Consider the following 22244-nt stretch of genomic DNA (forward strand, 5'->3'; position numbering starts at 1 on the left):
TAACTCCACACCACGTTTCAGTCTTCCAACGTTAACGCTTGTTACACCAATCGAGGCGTCATTTGGCATTTACCGGCGTGATGCGTGGCTTATCAGCAGCCGCTCGACCGTGAAATTCAAGTTTTCTCAACTCCCTCCTAACTGTCATAGTACTTGCAGTGGATTCAGGTGCAGTCTGGAATTCCTGTGTGATGGTCTGGATAGGTGTCTGCCTATTACACATTAGGGTCCTCTTCAACTGTCGGCGGTCGCTGTCAGGCGATGTCGGCCTGTGAGGTTTCGTGCTGTACGTGTCCCTTCACGTTTCCACTTCACTATCTCTTTGGAAACAGTGGACGTAGCGATGTTTAGGAGTATGGACATCTCGCGTACAGACGTATGACACAAGTGACACCCAATCATCTGACCACGTTCGAAGTGCGTGAGTTCCGCGGAGCGCCGCATTCTGCTCTCTCACGGTTCTAATGACTGCTGAGGTCGCTGATATGGAGTACCTGACAGTAGGTGGCAGCAGAATGAATCTAATATGAAAAACGTATCTTTTCTGGTTGTCTTGATACTTTTGATCACATAGCGTATACCTTCGACAGAACTCAACAACGGAGATATAACTTTTTCGCCATTAGAAACACTGGGTGACTAGGACACATGAGTGTAAGTGTTAATCTCTCCAACGCGTTCTTGTTATTTAATGTGCTAAATATGTTTTTAGTGACGAAACTACTATCTATCATCACCATCGGACTTACGGAATTGAATAAGTGTTGTCATTCATTCTTATAAATAGATGTTGTCGGCTTTAGTTATTTACGAGCTATCATAATTGTGTTTAAAAGATTTGTTAGTAAATGTGCTAGAATCTTCACTCTTCACTGTTAGCTGTACGTTGACAGCAGTTTTAATATGGAGACCCTACATGTAAGGATCTGTCTACGACAGAACTTTGATAATGATGATCCACTTTTCTTTTCTACTAAATACACAAGAAAATGATTTCACTTGAATGTTAAACTGTTTAGTATTTAGGCACGAGCAGACCGATGGATTGTTTTAATATTAGCTTAATCTCTTGTATGAAATCTTTCACCTGCTTTGAATCTACCAGGGCGGTATATTTGAAGTCTGTGCATGGGCTGTGTTGTATACCACTAAAGAGTACGTTACCTGCATGTTTTCGTCCATAACTTGACCGTCTTTGGCATCGCGTATGGCCTTCTTATCGAGTACATCTTGGATGTTGCTGGCGAAGGACTGCATGTACATCTTGCCATCGCAGCTGTTGTCCGCCGCAATACCAGCAAGACCAAACGGCGGGTACGCGCAGGATCCACCCGCCCTAGTGAGGGAGCGACGCCTGGTGGAGTAGTGCTCACTCTGCAGGTGTTTAGAGGCCCCACTAGTGAGGTCTGTCACCGTCAGCCGGTAGTTAAACGAGTCCGTGCTGTAGGCTACCGCGCCACCAGTTGGGCAAGGCTCCACCTGTGTACAAAGCCGTCGGTCAATGCCGCCACTAAATAACTGGTGACATCATTCTACATTCAGTGTACATCTTGCTTTACTGAGTGCACCAAAAAGTGATTCGTTGCGTGGACTATAGGATCAACGAAACACAACTACACTACTGGTCATAAAAATTGCTACACCAAGAAGAAATGGAGATGATAAACGGGTATTCATTGGACAAATATATTATACTAGAACTAACATATGATTACACTTTCACGCAATTTGGGTGCATAGATCCTGAGAAATCAGTTCCCCAGAACAACCACGTCTGGCCGTAATAACGGCCTTTGTACGCCTGGGCATTGAGTCAAACAGAGCTTGGATGTCGTGTACAGGTACAGCTGCCCATGCAGCTTCAACACGATACCACACTTCATGAAGAGTAGTGACTGGCGTATTGTGGGAGCCAGTTGCTCGGCCACCATTGACCAGACGTTCTTAGTTGGTGAGAGATCTGGAGAATGTGCTGGCCAGTGCGGCAGTCGAACATTTTCTGCATCCAGAAAGGCCCGTACCGGACCTGCAACATGCAGTCGTGCATTATCCTGCTGGACAGGGTTTCGCAGGGATCGAATGAAGGGTAGAGCCACGGGTCGCAACACATCTTAAATGTAACGTCCACTGTTCAAAGTGCCGTCAATGCGAACAAAAGGTGACCGAGACGTGTAACCAATGGCACCCCATACCATCCCGCCGGGTGATACGCCAGTATGGCGATGACGAATACACGCTTCCAATGTGCGTCCACCGCGATGTCACCAAACACGGATGAGACCATCATGATGCTGTGAACAGAACCTGGATTCATCCGAAAAAATCAGGTTTTGCCATTCGTGCACCCAGGTTCGTCGTTGAGTACACCATCGCAAACGCTCCTGTCTGTGATGCAGAGTCAAGGGTCACCGCAGCCATGGTCTCCGAGCTGATAGTCCAAGCTGCTGCAAACATCGTGTCACTGTTCGTGCAGATTGTTGTTGTCTTGCAAACGTCCCCATGTGTTGACTCAGGGATCGAGACGTGGCTGCACGATCTGTTACAGCCATGCGGATAAGATGCCTGTCATCTCGACTGCTAGTGATACGAGGCCGTTGGGTTGCAGCACGGCGTTCCGTATTACCCTCCTGAACCTACCGATGCCATATTCTGCTAACAGTCATTGGGTCTCGACCAACGCGAGTAGTAATGTCGCGATACGTTAAACGGCAATCGCGATAGGCTACAATACGACCATTATCAAAGTCGGGAACGTGATGGTGCGCATTTCTCCTCCTTACACGAGGCATCACAACAACGTTTCACCAGGTAACGCCGGTCAACTGCTGTTTGTGTATGAGAAATCGGTTGGAAACTTTACTCATGTCAGCACGTTCTAGGTGTCGGCACCGAAGCCAACCTTGTGTGAATGCTCTGAAAAACTAATAATTTGCATATGACAGTATCTTCTTCCTGTCGGTTAAATTTCGCGTCTGTAGCACGTCATCTTCGTGGTGTAGCAATTTTAATGGCTAGTGATTTATTTTTGATGTTACGCTGGTGCATAAGTTCGTAGTGTTTATCTTTGCATGGTGGTGCTCCAAATGCTATGGGTTCATCAATTGTCATTTTTTATTTGTAGTACACTATCGCCACCTTAGGTTACATATCGTCATTTTGTCATTCGGGGGAGTGAGGGATGTTGAGGACACTAGAAAATGGAGTGCGAAGTAGAGAAATTGGAACATGTCCGACATGTTCTTGTATCTGGTTTCAATAGAGAGTTGATAGCAGCAGAGGCAGCGAGGAACATTTTCGCCGTAACTAGGGATAATGTTTTTGGACTGATCATGGCAAGTAAACGGCTTTCTCATTTGATGGAGATCCACGTCAATGGAAAATGTGATAAACTGTAGTCAATACACCATCGTGCGACATTTACTTGTAGTGGGGAAGATTCAAAAGTGGGATGCATGGGTACCGCATGCTCTAAGTCAAAATCACAGAAATCAGCGTGTGGTCATATGCGCATCTCTGCTTGCTCGTCATCAATTGGCTCGTAAGCTACGACAACCATTCCTATCTTGTATCATTAATGGTGGCAGGAAATTGTGTCTTTATGCTAACGTAAGGGAAAGAGAGAAATGGTTGAGCCCACACATAGATGAAAATACCTGCACAAAGACCTGCACGCATCCACAAAAGATAATGTTATGCAACTGATGGAACGGCGACGGTGTGGTGTACTACGAATTGCTTCCCAGAGATGTAGCCACTACTGCTGACATTTACTGTCGACAGCTGAGACGTCGTGTAGAAGCAGTCCAAGAACAACGACCAGACTGCGTGAAGAGCCGCTAGTCCACGATAACGTCCGTCAGAATTCTGAGAGATTGACGTCTAAGGCGCTGCTGTCATGGACTGTGTGGCTGGTCCCGGCGGAGGTTCGAGTCCTCCCTCGGGCATGAGTCTGTGTGTGTGTTTGTCCTTAGGATAATTTAGGTTAAGTAGTGTGTAAGCTTAGGGACTGATGACCTTAGCAGTTAAGTCGCATAAGATGTCACACAAATATTAATAATGAGAGACTGATGAAAAACACTATACAGGAGGTGTGTTGGGAAGTCATTCCGCACCTCCCTTATTCACCTGATCTGGCATCCTCAGATTGTAACTTTTCGCCACTCTTTCCAACAAGCTCCTAGGAACTCCCTTTCCAGATGATTATGTGCTCCGAAAATGGCTCGACGATTTCTTCGCCTCCAAACCACGTCATTTCTACAGTCGCACCATCTAAAAGCTAAGCCAGCGTTGACAGTCTCCTGCTCATAGTGTAGTAGACAATGTAATCGATCGCTAAAGTCTGTGTTACATGTGTCTATTGTGTTTATTAAACTCCTGGAAAAAGGCGACGAACTTATGCACAACCCAATACTTATGTTCATTTGTAGATGCTATTATAATGTAGGTCTAATTGATTGCTTACCTGGCAAATAGTATTTATATTTTGAGCCACAAGGCCTAGATTTCCAGACGGAAGTCTATATTTAACCACACTTCTAACAGCGTCTTTTGGTATATGAAATCTAAACGGCGGAAGCCGCGTGTACTTCAGAAGAAAACACTGCAAGTGTTCGTACAGTATTTTATGGCTTGTAAACACAAACTACATTATTGCATAGTACAAGTTGAAGACTTAGAATTTTATTAAAACAGTCACCAAGACGATTGCTTTTCCTCATTATTTCTACGTCTGTTGACACAATTGGGCACAATTGTATCGCTATTAAACAACACTATTTAGCAAATGATACTCTGTATGTGTCATCAGTCCATGTTAATGTGCTAGACCAACTTCAGTGAAATAAATCTACTTACAAGGATTTCTGTATTTTTTATTTATTGTACGTGAAGTCCAGAACTCAACTACACATAATCCGAAGCACTTCGAGATAAATCTCAAAAACTCTCGAGAAAGTCGACTTTGAAGTTTTCCAATTATCTTCAATAAGCTAACTAAAGGTAGATTTTACAATAAGAAGTATGTATCTGTGCTACAGCGGTCGTTTGCATCTGGGGAAGGGAGGGGTGGATTTCATTCCTATCGGAATCAAATTTTTAAACAAAGGTATATGCTCTACGAGCTTCAGTGCAATGCGGTGAATACAGAAAAAAATGATAGTTGTCGAGACTGATAATCGTTGTATCGATTATCGTTTTGGTCTTCACTCTTTTATTTTATTTTCATTCAGTTGGTACACCTGCGAAGTTTAATTATATGTTAATTAACGCATCTAACTGTTACTTTCATAAAAAATGCACGTCTTCCTATTCCTATAAAGGACAGTCAAATGAAGCCGAAACAGATGGATAGAAGTAGGTAAAGTGTCTATTATTTCCAAAGTAATCGCCTTAGCTGTGTATACATTTACGATCGGATCCCGATTTGAGACACGCAGGTCAATGCTTTCAAGGAAAAACGTTCGCTGTTGTCTACAGAATCACGATTGTACCCGGGCGTCCACCTCTATGTCCAAAGCAAATCGACGGCCACAAACGCTCTTCTTCAGGACTCCACAAATATGAAAATAACTTGGTGTGATATCAGGACCGTATGGTGAATGTGTTAGGGCTTCCTAGCGATACTTATGCAGCATAGGCGAAACATGTGGGACCAACCAAACGTTACCATAGTTGTTTCGAGTACGCTACAGAAGTTTCGTTCCCAACTTCCATACAGTTCCGATCCATATATTTGGAGACGTGGAGAAACATGCTTCGGATCGAAAGGGGCCCACCTGAGCACAACCTTCGTTCCGTAGTCTACTGCAAACATTTTTCCAGGAACGCAATGACAAGTTTTTTTGACAGTAGCATAAAAATATTCACAGTTATGGTGATTACTTCTGAAATAATAAACAATTTGCTTAATTTTTTCCATCCACCTCGTTTCCATTTGACTGCCACTTGTAACAGCAAATCGTGCACAAAAATGCCGTTTCAGTTCAAACGCAAATAAATGTCGATCTTTTATGAAAGATAGTTAATCAAAAGTGTTTAAGTTTAAAAATAATTAGAAATTTAATTTTTCCGCCTATATATGTTTCATGTTTCACGGAACTGCTTGCCGAATATGTGCACCTTTGTTTATTTGTTTGATTCTACTGGATATAGAACCAATGCTCTCCCCCATCGCCTTTCTCTCCCAACGTTAACCGTGATCTTTGGTCGGAAAACTTCGAAATCTAATTTTTCGATAATTTTTGAGAGTTATCTCTAATTGCTTCGGTTGGGTAGTTGATATTTGAGTCCTGAATTTCACATACCATGAAAATGAAAAATCCGACTGCCTTACGGTCTCCTTGTTCTTGCAAATGTGGAATGCTGGTGCATTACGAACCGGTGTTGAACAATAGCATGCGAACGTGCATGCACTGTGTTCTATAGGTGCCGGATGTCAGTTCGTGGAATGCAGTTCTATGCTTGCTGCGCTGGAACGGTTAATGCTGGTTGAGGATAAGGCTGGAGCTGTCAATCGTTGATGTCATATATGTGCCCGACTGCAGACAGAGCTGCTGATCAAGCAGGCCAAGGCAACATGTCAACACTCAATAGAACATGTTGGTTTACAAGAGCACTATGAGGGCGAGCGTTATCCTGTGGAGAAGCCTCCCTGGAATGCTGGTCAATAATGGCAGCACAACAGGTAGAGTCATCAGATTGACGTACAGATTTGCAGACAAGTTGCGCAGGATAACCACGAGAGTGCTCATGCTGTCAGAAGAAATCGCATCCCAGACCATAAATCCAGGGATAGGCCCCGTGTGTCCAGCACACAGGTTGGTTGCAGGCCCTCAACTGTCCTGCTTCCAAACAACACACGGCCATCACTGGCACTCAGGCAGAACCAGCTTTCATCAGAAACACAACGGAGCTCCACCCCCACCCTCCAATGAGCTCTCGCTTGACACCACTGAAATCGCAATGGTGGTGGGTTGGGGTCAGTGGAATGCACGCCACAGGGCGTCAGGCTCGGAGCTGTCCTCGAAGTAACCAATTTGTAACAGTTCTTCATGTCACTCTGGAACCAACTGCTGTTACAGATGCAGTACGATGCGCCAGAGCCATATGCCCAACACGATGGTCCTCCACCACGGTAGCGCAACGTGGCCGTCCATAGTCCGGTCTTCTTGTGACCGTACACTCTCGTAGCCGCTGTGCCATGTACACTGGCTACATCGCTGCCAAGACTTTCTGCAGTATCGCAGAAGGGACATCCAGCTTGTCATAGTACTATCACAGAATCTCGTTCAAGCTCGATGAGGTGCTGATAATGGCGTCTTTGTCGCCTTAGACGCATTCTTGATTATCGCCAGCTTACCTGTTCCAACCTCAAAGGTAGCTAACGCTCATAACCGTTACAGCCTATATTTAAAACAACCACATTCGCATCCTCGTAGTGGGGCTGCTATGCGACTGGCGCGAAATTTCAATAGTCATGTTTCAGATGTAGAAACACGTCCACCAACTTTCGTTTATGTTGCACAACTTGCGACTTCTTTCCGCCAGTGTATAACCATGCTTTGACAGTCTACCCGTGGTGGTAAGATGTGGAGGAGCTAGCAGAATTTTGTATGAGGGCGTATTAAAATCAGATCACTTATCTAAGGATTCATTTGTAAGTAGAACGTAATGTATCATATATTTATGAATGGCTAGTAGGTGCGGCGTGCAGCTATACATAAATGCCGGTCCAATGAAACAACTAATGCGTTCTATAATACCATGCAGATTGAATGAAGACATCTGATTTAATAAGCGTAAAATTCAATATAGTCTAGCATAAAAACTACAGATTCTAAAAAGCAGAACTGAGCCTCGACTTTCGTTCATTGTTGAAATGATATTAAGTTATTTGGCCTCTCTTCAGATGGTACAATATATGCTCTCACTTAAACTATGTCAGTATTTTGAGAGTCCTAATAGGTTTCTAGATAGTGAAATATTCGAATAAATCTCATTTTATGAAACTCTACTAGTAACAATATAATTGTCAAAAGATCAGGAGAAATCTAAACCCGATAAATACTACCGGCTTCAAGCCAGCTCGGCCTACTTTTAGATGAATATTTTTGCCGTATTGATATAATTCGTTTTCCTACACATTACCCTCGGCCTGTTATTTGATTCCTTGTTGATAATATACAGATCTCAAACACTAAGAAATAAATCTCATATAAAGGTGAAAACTCATGTAGTTTGGCGCACGGGATCGATTTCATTGTCCTGTACCAGCGGTCGTTAATGGCTTTATTGCTTTTAATCATTTTTCCCTATGCTTGTAATTGTTATAAAATACCAAAACTGGCCGTGTTTCAGCATGCACTAAAATGCACTCAAAGCAACGGGTTTTAGCGTTTACAAACGCAGCTCCCAAGAGACCATTTATTTTATTGCGAAACCTAGAATCGTTCCGTAACACGGTTTTTGTAGAACGGCTGTTATGTATTGGCTATGTGTATGTGACTTGAGTACAATGCAACAACTACCAGCAACACAACTGATCAGAAGAGAGAAACCACTTCGTTTCATCATAATTTGCCCACCCTTATAAGACTCATTTTTCCATAATCCTGTCTAATAGTTTTGGTGTGTTCAGCAGTGTCTTCACTTTCTACCTCCATCAGTTGGTACGAGTATCACACATTTGTTACAGTTTTCCCATCACTATTTCCTCGTTCACGTATCCTATCTTTAGTTTTTGTCTGAAAACCTTTCTTCTTTCGCAATTACCTATTGAAACTTCGACCTCACCTTCTTTTCTATAATGCTTGATTCTTTCAACACTTCATTAGTGATATTATCGGTAGGTCTACACTTTCACTGACCATAGCCACAAGTCATTAGAGCTATATGATATTATACAGGAATCTACCATGCAAGTATTATAGAGATATATAAATATTACGGCTACGGCCAAGAACTCACCCACAACGTGACGTACAATGAGATGCAGGCTGTAGTGTCAATTAGTGTAACGTTTACGATCTCATCAGTGCGGAGATCGAAGGTGACGATCTTCGGCGGACACACTTGTTGCGGGCTGGTCGTTATGTCGAGCACACCGGTGTCGAGAGCGTAAAGTGTGTCATCGTCCGTCCAAGATTTCTGAAAGAAACAGGAGAAGACGATAATCTTCGTTTTGATATTATATGCGAGCAAGCTTACAATCGGCATGGTACAACAACTCAAAACACTTCACGAGTGCTCTCGATATACAGGCATTGAAGATAAATGGTAGAACTGCAGTGACGTATTCATAGTTGCAGGAACATCACTAAACCGCTCGAATGATTCAAGAACGGGAGAAACCAAAACGTAACTGTTTTCTCTAAGCTCTATCGTTCATTCGTATCAGCAATAATAATGGTCCTCCCGCTTGATCTTTTAACCCACAGAACACAAAAGAGATCCCAAGACTTCCTGTGGTACCCTTGAAGTTGCTTATGCGTCTCTAGATGAATCTGCATCCAATGTAACATTCTACGTCCTCCCTTCCAAAAAATCCCAATACAGCCACAAATTTCGTTTTATACTCGCTATGATAGCACTTTTGTTAACAGTTGTTCGTGTGCTACAGGGAATTATTTTTCAGTTGCCAAGAAATACTGGATTTTCTCGAGGGCTTTCATCTATGGCATTTAAGATGTAATATGGGGACATGGTGAAAGCGCGTCTTTGGTTTTGAGTGAATGGTGTTTTTATTATAATTAAACTTCGAAAATGAACCACGTTATTTGTTTCTTTGTTTTTTTTTTTTTCAGTCGTCAGTCTTCACCTCAGGGCACCACTTGCAATCTCCGTCCACAATCACCTAAATTCCAGTATTAGATGGACGTATTCCTTTCTCTCCCTCTACAGTTTTTGCCGTCTACACCTCCATCTAATTCACTGATATTTTAACAGACGCCCTATCATCCGGTCCGTTCTCCTTGGTAGTGTCTTCCACATAATCCTTTCCTCTCCAATTCTGCGCAGAAGCTCCTCATTCCTTGCCTTACGAGTCCACGTAATTTTTAACATCCGTTTGCAGCACCACATCTCAAATACTTCGATTCTCTCATGTCCCGGTTTTCCCACAGTCCGTGTTTCACTACCTTACGATGCTGTGCTTCAAACGTACAGTCTCAGGAATTGCTTTATCAAATTAAGGCCTATGTTTGATACTAGTAGACTTGCCTTGACAAGGAATGCCCTTCATGCCAGTTCTAGTCTGCTTTTGATGTCCTCCTTCCTCCGTCCATCATTGCTTATTTTGTTGCCTAGGTAGGTGAATTACTTAACTTCACCTACTTCATGACCATCAATCCTGATAAGTTTCTCACTATTCCCATTTCTGCTACTCCTCATTACCCTTCTCTTTCTTCGATCCATCCTCAATCCACATTCTGTACTCATCAGACTCTTCATTCCATTTGGAGATTATGTAATTATTCTTCAGTTTCACTCAGGATAGCAATGTCATCATCGAATCGTATCATTAATATCCGTTCACCCTGAATTGTAAATTCAATTCCTGAACCTTTCTTTTATTTCCATTTTCGGTTCTTCGGTGTACAGGTTGAACACTAGGGGAGAAAGACTATATCCCTGTCTTATACCCTTTTTAATACAAGCACTTCGTTCTTGGCCGTCCACTCTTATTATTCCCTCTTGTATATTGTATATTACCGGCCTCTCCCTATAGCAAACCCCTATTTTTCTCAGAATTTCGAAATTTCTGCACCATTTTAGATCGTTGACATGTCCGATGAAGCCGTCATGATTTTTCTTTAGTGTGCTTCCTTTATCGAGCGCAGCTTTGGAAGTGCCTCTCCCTGCCTTTATGTTTCCTGAAGCCAAACTGATCATTATCTCACATGACTGCAGTTTTCTTTCCCATTCTTCTGTGCATTATTCTTGGCAGCAACGTGCCTGAGCTGTTAAGATGATTGTGCGATAATTCTGGCAATTTTCAGCTCGTGCAGTCTTCGGAATTGTATGGACAATGTTTTGCCGAAAATCACACATGTTTTGCCGAAAACCAGACGGTATGTCCTCAGACTCACACATTCTATACGCCACCGTAAATAATCCTTTTGTTGCCACTTCCTCCAGTGATTTAAAAATTCTGAGGAATGTTACCTATCCCTTCTGCCTTATTAACTGTCAAGTCTCCAAAGGTGTCTTAAATTCAGATTCTAATACTGGATCCCCTATCTCTTCTAAATCGACCCCTGTTTCTTCTTCTACCACATGTGACAAATCTCCCCGCTCATAGGGGCCTTCTATATACTCTTTCCACCTATCCACTCTTTCTCCTCTGCGTTAACTGTGCAATCCCTGTTACGCTCTTAATTTTACCACTCTTGCTTTTAATTTCACCAAAGGTTATTTTGACTTTCCTACATGCTGAGTCAGTGATTAAATCATTTCTTTTTCGATGTCTTCACAATTTTCATGCAGCCATTTCATCTTAGCTTCCCTGCACTTCCTATTTATTTCATTCTTCAGTGACTTGTAATTCTGTATCCCTGAATTTCTCCCGAACATTTTTGTACTTCCTTCTTTCATCGATCAGCTGAAGTATTTCTTCTCTTACCCATGGTTTTTTCGCAGTTGCCTTCTTTCCAACTTCTGTGATTGCCGTTTTAAAAGATGTCCATTCCTCTTCAACTGTACTGCCTACTGAGCTATTCCTCATTGCAGTATCTATATCCTTAGAGCGTTTAAAACGTATCTCGTCATTCCTTAGTACTCTCGTATCCAACTCCTTTGTTTATTGATTCTTCCTGACTTACCTCTTAATCTATAGCGTACTCTTCATCACTACTACATTGTGATCTGAGGCTATATCTGCTCCTGGGTAAACCTAACAATCCAGTATGTGATTTAGGAATCAAGATGTAATCCGGCGATTCCAAGTATGCCTCCTCCTCTTGTGATTCTTGGACAGAGTGCTCGCCATTACTAACTGAAATTTATTACAGAACTCAATTTATCTTTCTCCTCTTTCATTGCTTGTCCTAAGCCCATATTCTCCAGTAACATTTTTTTACTACTCCTTCTCCTATAATTGAATTCCAGTCCCCCATGACATCGTTTTCTTTTATTTACTGCATTACCCTTTCACTATCGTCATTTACTTTCTCTCTCTCTTCGTCTTGAGCTTGCGACGTCGTCATGTATACATGAACCATCGTTGTCGGTGTTGTTTTGCTGTCGATTCAGATAAGAAGAACCCTGCCAATGAATTGTTCGCAATAAGACAATCTCTGCCCTACCTTCCTATTCATAAGGAATCCTTCTCCCGTTAAACCATTTTCTGCTGCTGTTGATGATACCTTATACTCATCTGACCAGAAATCCATGACTTCTTTCCATTCAATTCACTGACCTCTACTATATCTAGATTGAGGCTTTGCATTTCTCTTTTCGGATCTTATAGCTTCATATCACGTTCAAGCTTCCGAAATTCCACGCCCCAACTCATAACGCGTTGGTTATTCAATCTCTTTTTCATGGTCACGTCGCCCTTGCTTGCCTTCTGCATCCTCATACCGTTGTTCATTTCCGAGTCTTCCGCCTTTACGGGCAGTTTCCCTCCCCAAGGACGAGGGAGTATCCTGCACCTCTGTCCGCTACTCTGCTCTCATTGACAAGGCCGCTGGCAGAATTACTTCTTATGCCGGAAGTCTTTGGTGGCCAAAGTTGATTGTTAATCAAAACATAAGTGGGTTTTAAACCTAGGACTGAGGACGTTTTGATTACTAATCATAGAGTCTACGACTAGACCACGGGAGCAAGTAATACTTAAATAATTACGTCAATTTGCAGGTAACTTGCGTATGTTCTGATAACCCGTACAGTGAGTTAAGTTCTTGTACGCACCGTGATTGGAGAGACGGACACGAGCTGTTCCGTGCAGTCTGTGATGGTTTCCTCTGTAGTGCGGTGCCTGTCCAGGCTTGGGTAAGGCTTGAGAGACAAGCCAGAGGGCCCGTCGTATTGAATTGTGCTAAGGGAAGCAGGGATACCACTCCTCATCATTGGCGTGGTCACGAACAGGCGATTGCGGCTACTGACGTCCTCTGAAACACGAGATAAGGTATTGTTTTTGTTTTGTTAAAGACTCAGTGCATCATATTATTAAGGGCGTAAAGAGACATGTAGTAATGCAGTTTTCTGAAATGTTTTTTATTGAAATGTTGTGAATCGCATGACATACACAATTCTGTTTTTTTGCTATTATCTTGTTTGCTTTTCAACTAAATATCTAACCAGTCCATAATTTAGGCCTCACAATACCTACTGTTTAAGCCTACCCACTTCTCTGTGTCTCCATCATCCACGTTTGTGCTCCGCAAGTCACATTGTTGTGTGTGCCAGTTGGTACGTCTGGTATCACTATATTTGGCACCGTTTCCGGCTCCACTCATGAGTAGCGCCCGAAAAGAATGACAGTTGATACAATGCTGTGTTGCATATTATTTCTGGTTTTCTCGTCGTGATTATTTCGCGAGACGTTTGTGTCAAAGAGAAATATGTTACCCGATGGTCTCTAAATTTCAACAATACACTTCTCCATGATGCACAGTGTGTCTCGTAGAGCATGTTAATGGCACATGTTGTGCATCTCCGTAGCTCGTGCCCAGTTAACGATCTACAGTATCAACAAACTCGTCTCTCGTTGGAAGAAATGTATGACTATGTTGAGAAATAAACACGGATACATGAAGGACAGAGACGTCGAATGTTAGTAAAGTTTGTTTCATTGGAAAAGCTTTAAGCGATTCACATGAATTGCGGAGGCATTGCTTTTCAGTGCGTCCACATACTTAATGTGGGTTACTTGAGCCACGGCGCTCATTGAAATGGGACAGTGTCGTTCGACAAGAAGATCTTTGGGAGAATTCAGGGAGTTCGAGTAGAGAAACTGGCCGCGAGAGGTCGGGGTTGGGGCTGAAGGGAGAGAGACCTGCGGACGGCAATCGCGAGAAGGGCTTTGAAGTACGGTGGAGACCAATTGGAAAGTTAGACGGCCATAGGAAACACAAAAGTTTATGTAATATGTGCTATAGCAGACAGAACGGCAGCTATACTTTAGTGCCCACAGAATCAAAATCCACACAACTTCTACAGTTATATCTTCACTGGTCATAATTCAACATCCACTTTTGAAGCCACTAGTGAGGAGGAAGATGTTTGGTAAGTACAGACATGAAGTTGTATTCTTGCCAGTAGGCAGACACTGTTAACCAGTTAGTTAGTTATATGATAGGGCCAACAGCTGTGAACATACAACTGATGGGCTGTGTATAATGAGGCGCAAATGATGATAGAGACCAATGAACAAAAAGGCTACCATGTACTCGTATAAAAACTGTCATACATCATTTTCAGCGATTACAGAAATCTTTAGCTTTCTTTCAGTCAACAACAGCCAATCGTTAAGGTATCCGCCATTAGAAATAAATCGATTTAACCGTCACAGTGTTGCCCAGAAGCTACAAACACAAGACGGAATGTGTATGGTGTAGCCCTTCTCACGAGAGTGTTAACCGAAACTTCAAGGCTGCACTTCTTCCCGATCACGCCACCGGTGGGACTGTTCGTCCTGTGTTTGAACTTGGTGATTAATTCCACCCATCAAGAGACCCTTAACACCATGCCTGTTGCTTTTATGTTCGGCCACTGTCTTAACTCACCTTTAGCCAACCTGTTGTCTGCTAATGGATTGCTTCCTGAAAATGGGACACCTGACCTGATTCAGGAAAACTGGAAGAGGGCACTGCGAAGCATTGGTGCTGCTCAGCAGAGGCAGATGCGCTTTTAGAAGTAAGGACAATGGGAGTTTAAATCTAACCCCCCGGGGAGGGGGGGGGGTAGTCTTCATCTGTAATTTTACGCTGGACGGTCCTGCCAAGGCTCCCCATTGCCGAAACATTAGCTCCTCGTTTTGATGGGCCATGAGACGTAAATGAGATCATTAACCCAGATAGTCTTTTGGTCCGCAATATCGATACTGGGAAGGTGTGTGTCCAGGGTACGTCTTTGCAAAGGGAAGCCTGGTTGCAGATGTGTTGCGTTTTTCGTAGAGGAGGCTGAAACACGGTGCTGAATGCGAGGGAACGCTTTTATTCATCAAGAAGATCTCTGCGAGAGTTTCGAGAGGTCGAGCAGAGAAACTGGCAGCGAGAGGTCGGGGTTGCGGCGCTAACGGAGAGACGCGTGCGGACGGCGGTCGCGGGAAGGGCTTTGGAGTGCGGTGGGCCAGGGCCGGGCGTGGAGATCGGCCCGTAGTCAGCCGGCTGCTGCTGCTGCCTTGGGTGGCTAGGATCGTCTTTCGCCGAGGAGGTCCGTGGAGCTGTGGAGTGGTGGCCTCGTGCGTGTTGATACCACTGTGTACGCTGCCTGATGGGACCAATTCCAGCGACTGAAAACGGTTAGCCATGCTGCGCTTCGGACAAATCTGAGTGTAACGAATGTTTGTAAAGTGACCAGTTGAATCACTGGCTGGTTGAGAATGTTTCTCTGGAACCGAGCTTCACGCTTGGAAGTGTGTCCGGTGGTTAAAGGTGTCACGAGTGTAATAGCTTCCAGCAGACGCTTGCGCGTGCCTTTGTAGTATAGCGTGGTCAGCTGAATTACATGGGTTAATCTTTTAAGATTCACAACTGTAAACGCTCCCTTGCCGTGTCGTGTTTGCTGTAACTACGGTTCCCGTCAGATCGCTGAAGTTAGGTGCTGTCGGGCTTGGCTAGCACTTGGCCGGGCGAGGTGGCCGAGCGGTTCTAGGCACTTCAGTCCGGAACTGCGTTGCTCCTACGGTCGCAGGTTCGAATCGTGCCTCGGGCATGGATGTGTGTGATGTCCTTAGGTTACTTAAGTTTAAGTAGTTCTAAGTACTAGGGGACTGATGACCTCAGAGCCATTTGCACCATTTTTGGGTAGCACTTGTGTGGGTGACCGTTCGGCTCTGCTGAGCGCTGTTGATAAGCGGGGCGCAGTCAGCCCTTGTGGAGCCAGTTGAGGAGCTACTCTTGTCACGTAAACTGACAACGACCGGAGATGGGTGTGTTGTCCACATGTCCTTCCATATTCGAATCCAGTGACGCCTATCGGCTGAGGATTCCATGGCGGTCAGTCGGTGCCGCTGGACCTTTCGATGCCTGTTCGGACGGAGTTATATACAGTTGAAGCGATTTTTTTTTGTTTGCAGCAATGGATGGTAAATTTTCTTTTAACTACTAGGCTAAATAAACCCTAGGCTTTTAGTACTTTAATCTGGCTATGAATAAACCGTTTAGTTTCTCCTTTATGTTAATCACTCCCTTTTTTGCTATGAAGTACGATGATAAATGATCACCTTCCTTCTTCTTCTCCATTACGTCCTCATTGCACCACTTCGGTCATATTCTGGCGATCTTTTTGAGTTTCCCATTGGCAGAAAACTTATTTGTATGTTTTCCAATTTCTTTAAATTCTCTGTTTTGTTTTACACGTCTTCCCTGACTTCCTTTATCCACCCTACTTGTTCGTAAGTGGAAATATTTTTAAAAAGTAATGTAAAGTGTAACTACGACGCTTCATTACTGTTCTCGCGGGCAACACCACGTTGGGTTATGTGTTTCGAAAAATTCGCTCGGTGGTTCCAAAGTTAATATTAACTGTAAATGGTATTGGCCCTGTAAGACTCCCTTTGGGTACTCCCGAAATTGCCTTTACTTTTGCAGATTTGTCCCCTGAAGAAAACGACGTGTTGTATGCTGCCTGCAAGAAACTGCAGAATCCAATCACTTATCCGGTCCGATACTGAGTAAGCTCATACTTTGCCCATTAAACGACAGTCAGGAACTGCATCCAGTGCCACTGAACACGGCATCAACTTGACCGTCTTTGGCTACAACGCTTTGGATCTGATGAGGTACCAGAGAGCAGTGAGTTTCGCAAGCTCACTGTTTGCGAAATCCACGTTTACTTTTATAGACGAGATTTTCGTTTTCCTAAACGTCATACTTAGTAACTTTAAGATACATTCAATAACTGAACAACAAATTGAAATTAGGGGCTCAGGCTTATAATTATGCGCATTTTTCCGACAACCGTCCTTGAAAAGGGTAAATACCTGCTCTTTTTTCCAATCGCTCCAGCAAATTATGGCAAATTGCTGCTAGGAGGGAGAGATTCTTCCGCGTAATCTCTGTAAGCCTCACAGGTATCTCATTGGGTTCTGTTGCCTTTTCACCGTTGGGCAATTTTAATTGATTTTCAATTCCATGATCGGTTTTCTCAGTGTAGCGATGACTAACAGGAGGAACTGTATTACAGTCTTCCGCAGAAAGACAATATCAGAAAACGGAATTTAGTTTCTACTTCGTTGAGAAGAAGCCCCCTTAGCGACTGAATAGATGATATCTATTCGCTTACTGACCTTACATAAGACCTCACTTTCTTACCATGTTTTACCCAGATTGCTTGGCAAAAATTTTCTTTGGAATTTGTATATTGCTTCTCGACTCGCTATCGGCCGGCCGAAGTGGCCGTGTGGTTAAAGGCGCTGCAGTCTGGAACCGCGAGGCCGCTACGGTCGCAGGTTCGAATCCTGCCTCGGGCATGGATGTTTGTGATGTCCTTAGGTTAGTTAGGTTTAACTACTTCTAAGTTCTAGGGGACTAATGACCTCAGCAGTTGAGTCCCATAGTGCTCAGAGCCATTTTTGACTCGCTATCCACACGCTAATTTCCGCTTCAAACAGGTTGTAGTTGTTTACAAGACTTTCACTGAGCTTAGATCGGAGCGACTTCCCTCAGCTTTCTCTGCAGCGTTCAAACACAGTTAGTGAACCATGCTGGATCCTTTCCATCCCTCACAACCTTGCATATCATATACTTGTCTAAGGCATATTCGCTAACCAAAACTATTTTCCTGTCATATTCTAACTTTCTTCGTTATACCCGTGGTCTTTGACACCACCACAGCCGATGATACCTGATTGACTCCTCGACGTTAACCGATTTCTATAGTTCTGGTCTGTTACTTACTAGGTCGAGGTGCAAGTTACCAGGTGATTTAAGACATAATCCTCGCTTGCCAATTCGTTAACTATCTGATAGAAATAATTTGCAAACAAGACATTCAAAACAGTCTTACACGAATCATTTACTCAGATACCAGTTTTAATTGCATGATCCTCCCATTTTATAGGTGGCAAAATGAAGTCTCCCTTTATTACTATAGTGTGATCAGGAAACTTATTCGTGATAGTCTCCAAGTTCTCTCTGAAACGCTCTGTCACTACAGCTCCTGACAGAGGCGGTCTATAAAAACATCCTAATGCCATATCTAAATCACCTTTGACGCTTACCTTTACTCGGACTGTTTGGCAATCTGTCTGTAGCAACTTCAGAAAAGAGTATATAGAGTTCTTCCGACAATATATACACTGACGCCACTATCACTGGAGTGCTGACACTAACGTTTTCAGGTATTCTGCATAACCAGTTATGTCGGCCACTGATGCGGTATATATAGGGATGGTGTCAACCCTTGCAGCATCAACTATAGCCTGGAGATGGTGCATTGTAACGCCGATACTGGTAGCTGCAAAATAAATAATGTCGTAAGGATGGCTTATGCATTTCATTTTTTCACAATAGTTAACAGCCGTCGTCCCCAAGACCTCTTGTCAAAAGGATGGACGAGCAAAATCTTTATTCGATTCTGGCGGACTTGTCGTCGTTGATTCTCAGAGAGGCCCCGATGTACTCTGCTGCTCGAGTACACGGCCCCTTTGGAAAATGCACTTCTGACCTACGAAGAGACTATGTCGAAGATTTCACGGGAATTTGTTTCCACATTCCCGTAGTTCCACACCTGTTGTGCGTTAACTAGAATACGCCAACTTCTAAAGCTCCCACTTTCTATCGAACTGATGTCACTCTTCCTGTAATTTAAGTCAAATTTCAGACATGACATATACTTTCCATTTATTAACTCACTTGGGACTGTTCTGCTTCATTTTTCATACGTTCCCGTCGTTGTATATATATGACCTTTCACTCATGCGCACTTTAATTTTAGTAGCACCTCTGTTTACGTCCGCCTCGGTGGGTGAGCGATCAGTATAGATCGCAGCTGTCATGAGTACCCGGGTTCGATTCCAGGTACTGTCAGCGATTTCAGCTTCGAGATGCCAATTTAGAACCTATTTGACCGAGTAATAACAGCATCAAGTTTGCTAATCCGACAATAGACGTAAAAACATTGCGCTGACCTTCCGTACACCGCATCCATGTGACGCCATTGGCTGCAGGATGACTCGACGGTCTGCTGGGTACGATTAGCAAACCTGTAGTCAGATTTGTGAAGCTTTTATTTTCTTCTCTAGCTCTATTTACCCCACAAAATATGGCATGGGGTTATTAATAAAAGACACGTACAGACAAGAAACCTATTTCGAATGCTTTCTTATGCTTTTCCGGAAAATTTCGCTTATGATATCTGTGAGAAAAGAGTGAAATAAGTTTCGGAATTTCTATTGGATAATTACGGTCATTTGTAGTCAATCACAGTCCACAAGGAGGTACACTGATTTAACATTTTCAAAATTTTGGTTTACTATGTGGAGTCTGCAGCTGAATAAGCATGAACATGCAGAATATTCTTTTCATCAGCTACATTTTTCAGTCCTGATTTACTAAGAGTATGACCTCATTAATAATGTTCAATTTTATGTTGAATTCCATACCATCATTCAGGTCAAAAAATTTCAATCATAATGCGTTTGTGTGTTCATCATTATCAGCGTTGATAAACGTATGAAGGTGGACCTTTGGGAAAGAAACTATGTACTTTCGAATTACGGAAAAGGGTAAGTAAATCATCTATTCTCCACCAGCCACCTTACACTGTTTGGTTTATATATCGCTAGATTGACGTCATGTTGCTCTCGTTGGTTACAGTACTCCGGTAGCGTAACTTTACTTTCATTGATCACATTTTGGAGCCGGCCGCTGTGGCCGAGCGGTACTAGGCGCTTCACTCCGGGACTGCGCTGCTCCTACGGTCGCAGTTTCGAATCCTGCCTCGGCCATGGATGTATGTGATGTTCTTAGGTTAGTTAGGTTTAAGTAGTTCTAAGTTCTAGGGGACTTATGACCTCAGCAGTTGAGTCCCATAGTGCTCAGAGCCACTTTGAACCATATTGTGGATGGTGGAATAGTACAGCATGTACTCAAGATACCCGAAGACAGGTAGCCTCTGAACGTTAACGCGGATGGCTAGAAGTTGTCTGCAGACAAAAGCTACACTATCGCATGTGCCTGCGCCTGGCTAAATTTCCTCGTGTTTCAAGGAAAAGGTCGCGAACGTTTCCTCGGTTATCTAATAAATTTTGGGTACATAGGGTGGGACGATGTTGCCTTGACTAACGAGAGTTGTTTTTGCTTGGATGCATGCTGTAACGATAAATAGGTTGTTCTTCTAAGTGTCTTAGCTCATAGAAAGTACACAAGAGAACAATCCCAGGATGCCCGGTGTGGGTCCATCAGCTGCACTCTTGCTCGTTGCTGGGACGGAAGCGAGCAAGAGGAAAACGATCGCTTATATATTTCACGTTTTTGGATCGTACTACTGTCATTCCTTCGACGAGAAGGCAATGTGTACCATGCCAGTTTAAGTACATGACTGAAGTAAAATAATGTCTTCGATATTCTGCACGGCAGCTGCCTTAGATTGTTGGATCCTTTCCGTGAAATAATTATGCAACTAAAAACTGAACTCCATCCGAACAGGCCTTGGAAGGCCCAACGGTACCGACCTGCCGCCGTGTCATCCTCACCCAAAGGCTTCTCTGGATGCGGAGGGGCATGTGGTCAGCACAACGCTCTCCCGACCGTATGTCAGTTTACGAGACCGGAGCTGCTACTTCTCAATCAGCCGGCCGCTGGTGTCCGAGCGGTTCTGGCGCTACAATCTGGAACCGCGCGACCGCTACGGTCGCAGGTTCGAAACCTGCCTCGGGCACGGATGTGTGTGTTGTCCCTAGGTTAGTTAGGTTTAAGTAGTTCTAAGTTCTAGGGGACTTATGACCTCAGCAGTTGAGTCCCATAGTGCTCAGAGCCATTACTTCTCAATCAAGTAGCTCCTCAGTTTGCTCACAAGGGCTGAGAGCACCCCGCTTGCCAACAGCGCTCGGCAGAACGGATGCTCACCCATCCAAGTGCTAGCCCAGCCCGACAGCGCTTAACGTAGGTGATCTGACGGGAACCGGTATTACCACTGCGGGAAGGCCGTTGCCAAATACGTAACTTTTTTGAGGAGCAAATTTCGCGGTCTGCTTGGATTGTCACGGTAAGCTAAATGGTGAATCGTATTAGGTTATGCTAAGTGTTTGAGACATTTTACCCCACGATACCATCACCCACCCCTATTATTGTCTGCAGACCAGAATACTACCTTCAACTTCCGTCTGAAAGGGATTCTGTGTTTAATTATGTAACAAGTGAGACACACCGAACTGTAAAACATCTGCCTAAAATAGTCTGTTTTTATTACATAATTCTATCACATGACTTAGTTTAATTTCAATTAACTTTAAAAAGACTTCGTGGGTGCGTAGTTTTTATTTTTTGCAGTGTATATTTGTATAAAACTGACCTATTACTTGGAACGGCTCAGCAGATTTGGGGATGTAGCCACCGTTGTCCAGTAGTTGTTGTTCCAGCTCATCATCATCGAAGTCGAATGTGACCTCGTTCGTCGATTTGACTGTCACAAGTTCTGGATCGCTAAGTCTGGCCTGTTTTGCCGCCCTGCTGTTCACCAGCTTTGGTGTCCGTAGGCCGCCAGGTTTGGTTTTCAACGCGGGCTTGTAGTGGTTTCCCCGGCTCGCGGCTTTTGAAGGGCTCCGGTGACCTCCAGAGGCTGCCAGTAGCACCAGCAGCAGTCCAGCGAGCAACAGACCACGTGCCATCCTCTCCCCGTTCACAGCTCTGCGTCCACGTTGCGTGGCAAGAAGAACAGCGTCAGTACATTAGCATCACATTATGTGGTGAACTCTTTGCTGAAATCGACATAACCTTTACATTGATGTACAATGTCCTGTTCGGAAAATAAGTATTTTATTTGAGTTTATTGGATCGTAATAACATGCCATTTTAACTAACACATAACATTATAGTCGCTTTTACAGTGGTCCACATTTATAGCCGTAACAAAATTCCTTT

At 43.7% G+C, this 22244-nt stretch overlaps 1 protein-coding gene across 1 annotated transcript in view; it reads right to left on the reverse strand.

Annotated features, from left to right (window-relative positions):
- Positions 1–21991, reverse strand: part of LOC126252525 (protein yellow-like) — a 43145-nt gene extending 21154 nt beyond the window's left edge. The window contains exons 1-4 of the mRNA XM_049953421.1: positions 21676–21991; positions 12907–13106; positions 8965–9144; positions 1165–1479 (exon numbers count right to left, since the gene is read on the reverse strand). Of these exons, the coding sequence (XP_049809378.1) occupies positions 1165–1479; positions 8965–9144; positions 12907–13106; positions 21676–21991 (1011 nt within the window). The remainder of the gene's footprint in view (positions 1–1164; positions 1480–8964; positions 9145–12906; positions 13107–21675) is intronic.
- Between the last annotated feature and the right edge of the window lie 253 nt (positions 21992–22244).

The sequence above is a fragment of the Schistocerca nitens genome, chromosome 4 (genome assembly GCF_023898315.1).
Source record: "Schistocerca nitens isolate TAMUIC-IGC-003100 chromosome 4, iqSchNite1.1, whole genome shotgun sequence".
NCBI classification, from domain to species: Eukaryota; Metazoa; Arthropoda; class Insecta; order Orthoptera; family Acrididae; genus Schistocerca; species Schistocerca nitens.